The 10,797-nt window shown below is 40.6% G+C and overlaps 1 protein-coding gene and 1 pseudogene across 1 annotated transcript in view; one reads left to right on the top strand and one right to left on the bottom strand.

Moving 5' to 3' along the window:
- The first annotated feature begins 529 nt into the window (after positions 1 to 529).
- Positions 530 to 10,797, top strand: part of VTA1 (vesicle trafficking 1) — a 116,580-nt gene continuing 106,312 nt past the window's right edge. Inside the window, exon 1 of the mRNA XM_069076878.1 lies at positions 530 to 738. Within this exon, the coding sequence (XP_068932979.1) occupies positions 627 to 738 (112 nt within the window). The 5' untranslated portion in view covers positions 530 to 626. The remainder of the gene's footprint in view (positions 739 to 10,797) is intronic.
- On the bottom strand, positions 7,804 to 9,887 carry LOC138152850 (complement component 1 Q subcomponent-binding protein, mitochondrial pseudogene; annotated as a pseudogene).

The raw sequence follows: 10,797 nt of genomic DNA, 5'->3' as shown, positions 1-10,797 counted from the left end.
TTGGGGCAGGAACTGAATATAAAGTTCCAAAAGATCTTAGGAAAACTTCTAATGTTATCGTCAACAATTACAGGGAGGGGAGCGGGGAGCGGGACAAAAAGGGGCTGGGCAAAATCATCTTCACCGGAGGGGAGATATCATATACACAGATAGATTTAAAATACATTCAAAATAAACCCAAAAGGTCGGGTAGAGGGAAGCGTACATGACTGAGGGTGTCAGAACAATTAGTGAATGATGTTTCCAGCTTTTACGTTTTCTCCCTCACATTCTTAACCTGGTCCCACAATCTTCCTCACAATTAAACTAAAAAGTCCTCAGGTGCAGCTTCTTTGCACTCAGGAGGGCCACGCCTCCTTTAGGGGCGCTCCGCCAAGGCGTGAGAGCGTGTGCGTGTGCGTGCGTAACGTGCATGTGCGTGCGTAACGTGCGTACGCATCCTCGTTCTCATCTTTCATTGAAGTACTCCAAGAGAGGGGTTTCCATGTCTTCGGTGGGCGTGCCCCCGCGTGAGCGCGCACGTCTCCCAACCCTCTGGCTCCCTCGACCTTTCGGGCGGAAGCGGAAGCTCCCGGTGACTAAGGTGGCTGTGTGTGAGTAAGGAAGCGGCTGTGCCGGGAGCGGAGATGGCCGCCTTGGCCCCATTACCCCCCCTACCCCCGCAGTTTAAGAGCGTCCAGCATCATCTGAGGACGGCGCAGGAGCATGACAAGCGGGACCCCGTGGTGGCCTACTACTGTGAGTCCCTCTCGTCTGTTACCTCCTTGGCTCTGTTACAATGCTCAGTACCTGGACACACCGCTCCCCTCTAGACTCCCCGGCCGGGATAAATGGCACCCCCTGTGCAAGCACCCCTTCCCTCGCCCCACCGCCGGCACAGGCCAGAAACCTGACCGATGATACCTTGGCCCAAGCTCTGTGACCCCTGTCAATAGCAAGACCCCTGCCTCCAGATCTCTAGTACTTAACCCGACTACTACCTCTTCCTTGCTGGGCCAGCTCTCCCTTATTTATACCTCCGTAGACGTTATTATTTGTGAACACCAGTACCGTTCCCTTAGTTCTCTCCTTGGACATTTCTGCAAAAGAGAAACATGCATGCGTGTATACACAGACATGCATATATGTATGCATATATCTTCATATATGTATGTATGCAAATGTACACATCAACTAATAATTATACCCAACGTTAAAAAATTTGACAACAGAGTTCACATCTTAATCTTCACGTGGATAAATCACATGCAACAGATAAGTTTATTCATGTTGATCAGTCACCTCATGGTTGTCCCAAATATGGTTAATCTTTGCAGTGTACATCATTGAAGCTTTACAGAGATTACATTTATTAATTTTGAACTTTTGCGATGAGACAACTCCTGTAATTTATGCAAAGATATTTTGTTTTACATATTATACCATGTCTGCACTGTAAAATGAAAAGGAGGGGACATTTTACAGACAATTATTAAGAATTCTGCACTATCTGCTTTTTCTGGAGGTGATAAAGTTAAGTGTATTGTTTCCTCGAACTAGAGAAGACTTATGAGCTGGAAATACTTGCTAAAATTATCATAGATGCTCAGATGTTCATTTTCTCAAGGGATTCAACAAAATCTTGGTTAAGTTTTTATATTTTCCTGATGGCATCCCATTAGGAGAAAACTGAAGCAGGAGGGAGTTGAATTATTATTTAATACAATGACTAAATATAAAAGCTTATGTGCAAATCTTGGATAAAAAGCGAATTTTAAAGAGGCAAAAATTATGGAGCAATGTGACTTGATACAAGTAGTGTAAGCAGCTTAAGGCCAGAGCTGTCAACTGTCTCCCCTCTTACATCCTCCTACGGCCATAAAAAAGGCATGATTACGTGACACATTGCATTATAGTTGTGTTTACCATGGTTTCCTAAAGTTCTTTCAAGGGCACTTGTATTTATTATTTTTTCCCTTACTCCAGGACAGTAAAAAAGGAACATGTGGACTCTGCATACCAAGTCGCTAATGTTCTTTGCTCAGATAGTATCCTCACAGAGTTTCAATCAATGGGGAGCAGTATCAAGAAAATTATTTAAGCACCTTAAAATTCCCTGTCTTCTTCTAGATTCATGGGCATCTCATTTGAAATCCATATCATCAGTATATACTATCCTCTTGCTGTTTATCACTTTCTTGATGCCTTAAGTATTTCATTCAGTATTCCTCTCTTTCTTGTCATCTGATAATTGTTAACTTCAACATCTTTGTTAAAGAGCTATAGATTTCTTTGTTCTCAACTCCTTCCACCCCATATCATTCAACTACCTACAACTCGGATCTCACTGTCACTTTGGCACTGATCTACCTCTAACCACCACTTTCTGACTTCTCTCTCAATGCTGGCCCTTCTTAACAATCACTTCTAGTCCTTAACTCCTCTCATTTTACCCAATTCCTTAGCCTTATCCAGTTATCTGGGACTTCATGGTCAACTGTTTCATCATTGTTTTTAATGATGAAATCCAGTCCTTTCCTTGTCTACTTTTTCTGTTCCTGCTTTTGGATAATAAACTAACTTTTCTAAAGAAAGTTACTGGACCATACTGATTTGACTCAATGCATATTCATACTGTCATACTCTCCACACAGGCCATGCAGATGGCCTTCATTTTCCTCAATCCCAAATCCACTCCTGTCCTTCACTTTTGTAGGTAATCTTGTGGAAATCATCCAAAATGATTTCTCTTTGTGTATATTGCTGCCCCCTCCCAGAGGAAGAGACAGCTTGCTTTATAGAGTCTCATCTCTTCCCTTTCAGAACATTTATCTCCTTCAGCTTTTCCTTCTTTCTCTTCAGTTTCTCCTTTACATTCAGTTCTTGAACTTATATGCTTTCCATGACCTACTCTTACATTCTAATGTACTTTAGCTACACGCACAAATGATCGTACCATTGAACTTGTTATCACCCACAAATGAACCATCTGTATTCAATAATTCCAAAATCCTTTAAACTGACCATAATCTATTGACTCTCCGCCTCTCCCTCTCCTTCCCTTGACAAACTCTATACCTCTTACAAACCTTAACTTCTCATCCCTTGACCCCTCCCTCAGTTCTCTGCCAGGCGTAACCCGGCATAAACCAGTTCACCTTTGTACATTATTTTTAAATCCCTGACTCCCTTATATCACCAGTTGCATCCTGCCATACCTCAGCCTTAGATAATTTCCATATCTAGCACCTTCCATCCTACACAGGTAATACTAAATGAAGGTAGAGAAAAATCACTCAACTATTCTGACAGGGTCCTCTACAGATTTATGTTACACTGTCTGTCTCCTCCAACAGATCCTTAAAAACCCTCACTTGATCCTTCCATCCCACTGTCATCATATATCTCTTCTGCCTTTTCTCCTTGCACTCTCTTGTCTACCCTTTACATTTAGGCCTTATTCCACCAAAATTGCTCTCTAAAGTTACCATATGATTTCTTAATTGTCAAATCCAATGACCTATTCCCATTTTCTCTTTCTTCTTGACCTCTTTGCAGCCTTTTGACACTGTTCATGGGAGGACAGAGGGGATAATACTATCTTCAATTTCTCTGTCTACTTGTTTCTTCACTACTGGCTACAAATATATCAATGTCTCCTCCATACTCTCTTTGATGTTCTATTTTCCCTAGGTTTTGGGCACACCATTCTTGATTCTCCTCCTGCCTATCAGACCCCTCCTTCTCCTTTGCTGGAACCAAAACAATGTCATGCCCTTTAATCTTAAGTTTCCTATAGCACTCTGTTTTGGGCCCTCTTCTCTCTTCCTCCTATATTACTTCACATCAGCTCCCATGGATTTAATTATCATCTCTGTGTTAATGATTTTCAAAGGTACCTATCCTTCCCTAACTTCTCTGCTGACCTGCAGTCTGGTATCTCCAGTTACCTTTCAGACTTCTTGAACTTCATGTCCAGTAGACATCTTAAACTCAACATATCCAAAGTAGAACTCATTATTTTTCCCCCCTAAACCTTGCCTCCCCCTCCAAACTTCCCTATTATTGTAGAGGACACTACCATCTTTCCAGGCCCTCAGGCTATAAATTGGTTATGAGAGGGATGAGAAATAGTGAGGAGTTGAGAATGACACCTAGGTTGCCAGGGCCTGTTGATTTTGTCTTTGCAACATCTCTGGAATATACCTGGTTCTCTCCTCTAATTCACCACCCTGATGCAGTCTCTCATCACCTCACACCTGAACTTTGGCTATATCCCGTTGATGGGTCTACATGCTTCAGATCTCTCCCCACTCTAATCCTTCCTCTATTCAGCCAACAAGATGATTTTCTTAAAATGTAGATCTGATCCTGTCACCATCCTGTTCAATGAATTTCATATTACCTCTACTGTCACATACAAAATCCTCAGGCGTTCAAAGCTGTTCCTAACCTGCTTCATCTTCCCTACTTTAACAACCTCTTCCCTGTCACATACTTGGTCCTCTTTGCTGTACCACAAGCAAAACATTCCATCTCTTGGCTTCCAGAATTTTTTTCTGCCTGTCCCTCATGCCTAGAATATTCTCCCTCCTTATCTCTGCCTCCTGGTTTCCTTGACTTTCTTCAAGTCCCAACTAAAATAAAATCTTTTACAAAACCTTTCCTAACCCCTCTTAATTTTAGTGCCTTCCCTTTGTTAATTATTTCCCGTTTATCTTACAAGTGGCTCTTTTGCACGAATTTATTTGCTTGTTATCTCCCCCCATCAGATTGTGAAGTCCTTGAGGGCAGGGACTGTCCTTTGCCTTTTTATATCCCCCACTGCTTAGCACAGCTTCTAGCATCTAGTAGATGCTGATCTTACTAGTGTTACTTCCCTTAAAAATGCATTCCTCTCTTCTATCTGTAGGCAAAAAAAAAAAAAATACAAACACCTTCACTTTGCCAAACTGGTTTGGTTGTCTTCTTTATTTTTACTGCTAAGCATTTGGAATATATAATCTGTATCTTTTCTACACTTTCTAAGTAATTTTTCCCATAATTTTTTGTAATCAGACTTCTGCCCTCCTCTTCTATCAAAATTATTCTTTATCACTTTTCATTCTTCTTGGCCTTTCTGCAACTTTTAACACAATTGATAGTGCTCTACTTCTTTGGTGTTAATATCTATCACTCTTTCTTGGTTATCCTACCTCTGACCAGTCCTTTCCTCTTTACATTGTGGACTCCTCATCAGCTTACCTACTTTTGTGGTAAATATTCCCTTGGTCTTTTATCTTAATATACCTTCTCTTGGTATTCAGATTCACTCAAATAGCTTTACCTATGCATCCTCTAGGGAGAAAATAGTGGGGGAGAGGGGTCCACAACTGACCTCCAGTCTCCTTGATAATTGCTACCTGTGTGACCTTGGTCAAGTCATTTAGCATCCCTGGGCCTCACTTTCCCTGTTGGTGCACTGATTGGACTAGATGTCTTGGTTTCAAATTCCCATCTCTGACAATTACTCTTTGTGTGACTTTAGGCAAGTCATTTTAGTCTTCCTTGGGTCTCTGTTTACCTTCATGTAAAAGAAGGTGATTGGAATAGATGGCTTCTCAAGTTACTTCCAGTTCCAGTTCTATAGTGATACATGTCTTTACCCCTAACTTTTCTTTCATATGCAAGACCAGCATCTCCCACTGCTTAACATGTTACTGCGCCTTACAATTATCATCTTTTCCTTAAAAACTGTTTCTTTATTTGACTCCATTGTTTCTGTCAATAGTGCCAATATTCACTCATCAAAATGAATATCATTTATTCATTAGAGGCAACTAGGTGGTACAGTAGATAGAGTCAAGAAGAGTTCAGATCCAGCCTCAGGCTGTGTTGCCCTGAGCAAGTCACTTAATCTGTTTGCCTCAGTTTCCCCATCTGTAAAATGGGGGTCAAAATATCACTTACTTCCCAGGGTGGTGGTGAGGATCAAATGAGATAATATTTGTAAAGTATTTAGCACAGTGCCTGATAAAGAGTAGCCATTTAATAAGTGCTTGTTCCCTTTTCCATCCAGTTTCCCATGTTTGAAACTATGGTGTTAACTTTTCATGCTTACTTCTCTCTCTTTTCATTTCTAATCTGTTCCTAAAGTCTGCAATATTTCATGCAGCTGCCTCTGATTCTTCTTATTTTGCTGCTATCTCAATACATGCTTTCATCACAACATCTTGGACTACTGTCTTAATTACCCAACAGGTCTTTTTTGCCTCTATACTCTCTACACCCAAAATAACTTCTTACCATAGCCAGTTTCATTTTCCTTCTAAATTCCTTCCTTCCTTCATTCCAAACATCTTCTCTGCTCAAAATCTTTTTTGTCTCCCTGTTGCCTAATGAGTGAAGTGTAAATGTCTTTGCCTGGCACTGAAGGCCCTCTGCAATCTGACATTGTGGTGCCTTTGCAATTTTCTCTGTACTTCTGTCAACCTAGACTGCTCTCTATCCTGTGAACATTTCTTGCATTTTTTTTTTTGTCTTTGAACTTTTCTTGTTGATACTCCTCTTCACCTGTGATTAATTTCCTGTGCCCATTCTTTTAGAACCTAAATCCTGTTACCTTATCCATGAAGCCTTACCTGAACTATACCACAAGTTAGCAATGATCTTTCTTCCCTTAAGCCTTATAAAAGCATTTTGTTTTACAACTCTGATTCTCTTATCGTGTAGTATTTTGTATTAACTGTGAAAATGTTATATCCCATCAATAAACTGTAAGTTCAATGAGAATGGAAATAGTATATTATCTAAACTTGATCTTTCCTAGGGCCTAGCACAGTGCTCTGTTTTTAGGTTCCATTTAATACCTATTTGTTGTGTTGACTTGGTTTATTCATTTCTGCATTTTTGTTTATAATGTTCACTTTTGCAAATGCCCTTCCTTGTTCCATCTCATCCATTCTTCAGGGTCATATTTCAAGTCTCACCTCTGCCATAAGACTTTTTCCTTACCATTTCATTCCATAAAAAGTTTCTTCTTACTTTAAACTCCTGTAGCAGTTTTGGGTATCAATCATATAGCATTTCTCATTCATGAACTACTTTGTATTGTTAGTTATCTTTTAGTGAATATGCATCTTATCTCTCCATCTGGAGTGAAAGCTTGTAAAGATAAGGAACTTAGGACTTTTATTTTTATTTCCCTTACCACCTTGCTCATGGTATGTACTGAATGTTTTATTTGCTGACTGATTATTGTGTGTGGGGTAAAGATCACAGCCTTAGAGTTGAAAGGAACTTTGGAGGCCATGTCCCTGCCTTGTATTTTATAGATGAGGAAACTGAGTCCAAGAGATGTGAAATTACTTTCCCAAAGTTACATACCATATTTTACCACATAATCATCACAGTTTGACATTTTTTTTTTTGCAAGAAGGTGGGGTGTGAACATTTTGTGAAGCTTTTAAAAATAGTGCCTATATTACTTAAGAATCATTTATTATTGCTAAACTGCCTTTGGTGCAAGATTAGGATTCACAGAATCCTTGTGAATAACCCTTAAAATTGGGAAGATGCAAGTCTTACTCTATCACATGACTCATTCATGACAGCTTCACCTCCTCCCCTGCTCTCTTTGTACCTATGGCTAATTGGGTTGAGTACTATTAGTACTGAAGTACTCAAAATAAACCAAGCAAATCGGCTTTCAGAAATGTACTTTCAGTGTGCATGCCTTGAGAATTCTGGGCTCATGGCTTGCAATACACAAGAGATAAATATGTATCCATATGCCACTGGTGAATACATTGCTGTTCTAATTACCTTTTAAGCAGTGTGAGGAACAGAATTATATCATGAAACAATTACAGGAAAAAAAGGTTATAACCAATTTTTGGACTAAAAACAAAAAAAATGATGTGATGATTGTGCAGTGGCAGTTGCTCTGCAGTGAAATACAGGAGGTAGCAAATGACAGAAGCAGGGTCTGAACACAAATTTAACTACAAATCTAAGTACTGTTTCTACTCTACTATATGCCTCTCCTTCACTCTGTCAAACTTTTTCCTTTACACTGCCTCTCTATTTCATTGCCTCACTTAGACCTTAAGTTCAGTTTGGCTAAAATTAGTATCTTGTTCCTTCTCTCTCTCTTAGAAAAAGTCTCCCCCCTGCCCCGGTTTTATTAATGTCACCACCATTTCCCTAGCCCCCCAGTCTTGGATTCATCATTCGTTTTAGTATCTCTTTTAGTCAAATCGCCATATTAAATAGCATTTCTTCAAAATGTCTTTGAAATAACCTTCTTTCCTCCATTTTCGTGGCCAGCAACAATTTCAGGACCCTTATAACTTTAGCCTGGGTTTATTGTAATAATTTCCTGTTTCTGCCACTTCTATTCTATTTCCCTTTTACAATATTCATTTCATTAATTGAGTAGATCTTTAATTATTCTATACAATCTCATCTTATGTTGAAAATATCTTGTTGGAAAACATCTTCCTATAAACTTTTCACAGAGGTTCTACATTCCTGAAGGAATGCATGGAGGTCTTCCTCTAGATCTTTTAACATTTCACTAGTATATTCTTTTGAATTTGTTTGATTGATTTTTGAAGTGTCCTAGAGTCATTAGCTTCCACTTACCCAATCCTAACTTTTAAGGTGTTGTTTTCCTCAATTAGCTTTTGGACTTTCTTTTCAATTTGGCCAGTTGTACTCTTTAAGGAGTTGTTTTCTTCAATGGATTTTTGTATTTTCTTTTCCATTTGGCCAGTTTTCCAAGCTGTTGATTTTTTTTTCCCCTAAATCTCTTGCATCACTCTCATTTCTTTTCCCAATTTTTCTTCTACTTCTCTCATATGTTTTTTTTTTTTTTTGAGGGGTCATTTCTTGTCATTCTTTGGTGGTATAAAAATACCAGCAGAAAAAAGGAAATAAAAGGGTTAGAGAACATAATTTATGCCTGGCAGTATTTTATGACACTTTCTTCATGCCACCTCCTAGATAACTGAACTCTTGGAAGGAAAGACTCTGGGTACACAACAAGGGTTTGCAGTGTCAGGCCTCCCTACTGACACTTGACAAACCCTTTCAAGTCTTCCAGAAAGTTGATGTACTCCTGGTGTTTTAAGGCTGTGCTGAGCTCAATCAGTTCATCTGCAAACATTGTCCACTCCTTGGTCAGCAAGGAAGTCCATCGAGTGGTTGTACAAGGACCCAGTCCAGGGAATCTGTGTTGAATGTGTAGTTTATATCTTTCCAGTCAGATTGAGCGGGGGACTGAAAGCTAACTTCCCAGGTGGAGAAGATGTCACTTTCATCTTCTTCCTGTCCAATCTCGTCCTCTGGATAGTGGCAGTCTAGCACAAGGGCCTTCTTGGTATCCTCCCTCACAACTTCCGCCATGAAGTTTGGGGTTGACGTAAGTTCAGGCTCTTGCTGTTCTTAGGCTTTCTGTCCCTCTCATGGTTCATTATCAAATGTTGGTGGAATACTATTGTTAATATTGAATGTGACTGTTATCCTCTTGCCAGCTAATTTCTGGACTAACTTGGCTTTTGTTCCTTGTACGCCCAGTTCCCAATCACTGGACATCTTGGGGAGAGATTTATGTTTCTGGATTTTTGTCTCCTCTTTAATTTCATCCATCAGGAATTCTGCAAAGCCCTTGTACCCTCCGGTCTGAAACCCTCCTACATGTGCATGAGCATAGGCTGGGAGTGCTCTAGAGTGACTGCAGGTGGCAGGGGCCAACCTACTGGCAATTTCTCCTCCCAGGACCCCTTTCAAGGTGTGGGTGGTGGCAGCCACGGGGGGAAGCAACGTCGGGAAGGCAATGGGCCACAGGACCTGGGCCACAGGGCACAGCAGCAAGGGTAGCAGCAGTAGGACCATAGCCAAGACATGTGGAGTGGGGTTGGAGTGATGACAGAGAATGGAAGGACAGCCTTTTATGTTATTTTTAAACTCCTTTTTGAGCTCTTCCATGAGTTTCTTGGCTTCAGATCACTTCTTGTTTTTTCTTTGGGTTTTATTGTCTCTTCTGTTTGTGTCTTAGTCTTCCCTGTCACTGTGATAACTTTCTATGATCAGATTCTTTTGTTGTTGTTCTTTGCTCTTTTTTTTTTTTCATTTTTTTCTTTCTTTTAAATTTGAAGTTTATTTTTGGGGTGCCAGGGGCTGCAGGTGCTGGCTGTTTACCTGGTGCTGTGCTGATGTTGCTCAGGCCCAGGAGAGACCCTCTTGTCTCATGCTGTGCTGAGAGGACAGGGTGGTTGGTAGCTGACCCTGATGAAGGCCATAGGGGTCTTACCTAACCTGGTGCTGAACTGGGGGCCTAGTGGTTGTGTCTGGGGTGTTTCTGCATTTCCTTCGGACTACACTGAAGCCTGTGGTCATTCTCAGAGCTGGAGACTGCTGGTTGCTGTAGCAGCAAGCACCCCAGCGTCCCCCAGGGTGTCTGCCAACACAGGTTCTTGGATCTGCTTTGTTAAAGGAACGCAACTGAAAATGGGTTAACAAGCTAACTTTAATCAGCCAAATATGTATCATTTACCTCGTTCACGGGAAAAAGGTCAGCACCCAGAACTTCAGAATACACAGACAGAATTATCAAGACAGAGAAACAGATCAAGTGGACAGTTTCCAAACTGTCCAACCATTGCATCCATACCAAATCAACATCTGGGTTTCAACATCTGGGTTTTTCAAAGCCAGTGGACTCTCAACAATGGCTTCCCAGAGTTTCATCAAATCACAGAACACTTCTCAAAGTGAGCCCCAAAACAAAGCTACACATTAGGGCTTATATAGCCTTCTCCTGGCTCAGAGAATGTA

The sequence above is a fragment of the Petaurus breviceps genome, unplaced genomic scaffold, assembly GCF_028583685.1.
Source record: "Petaurus breviceps papuanus isolate PSGF00001 unplaced genomic scaffold, PetGlider_PUasm1.0 90977, whole genome shotgun sequence".
In the NCBI taxonomy this organism is placed as follows: Eukaryota; Metazoa; Chordata; class Mammalia; order Diprotodontia; family Petauridae; genus Petaurus; species Petaurus breviceps.
This window is presented reverse-complemented; position numbering and strand designations above follow the sequence as displayed.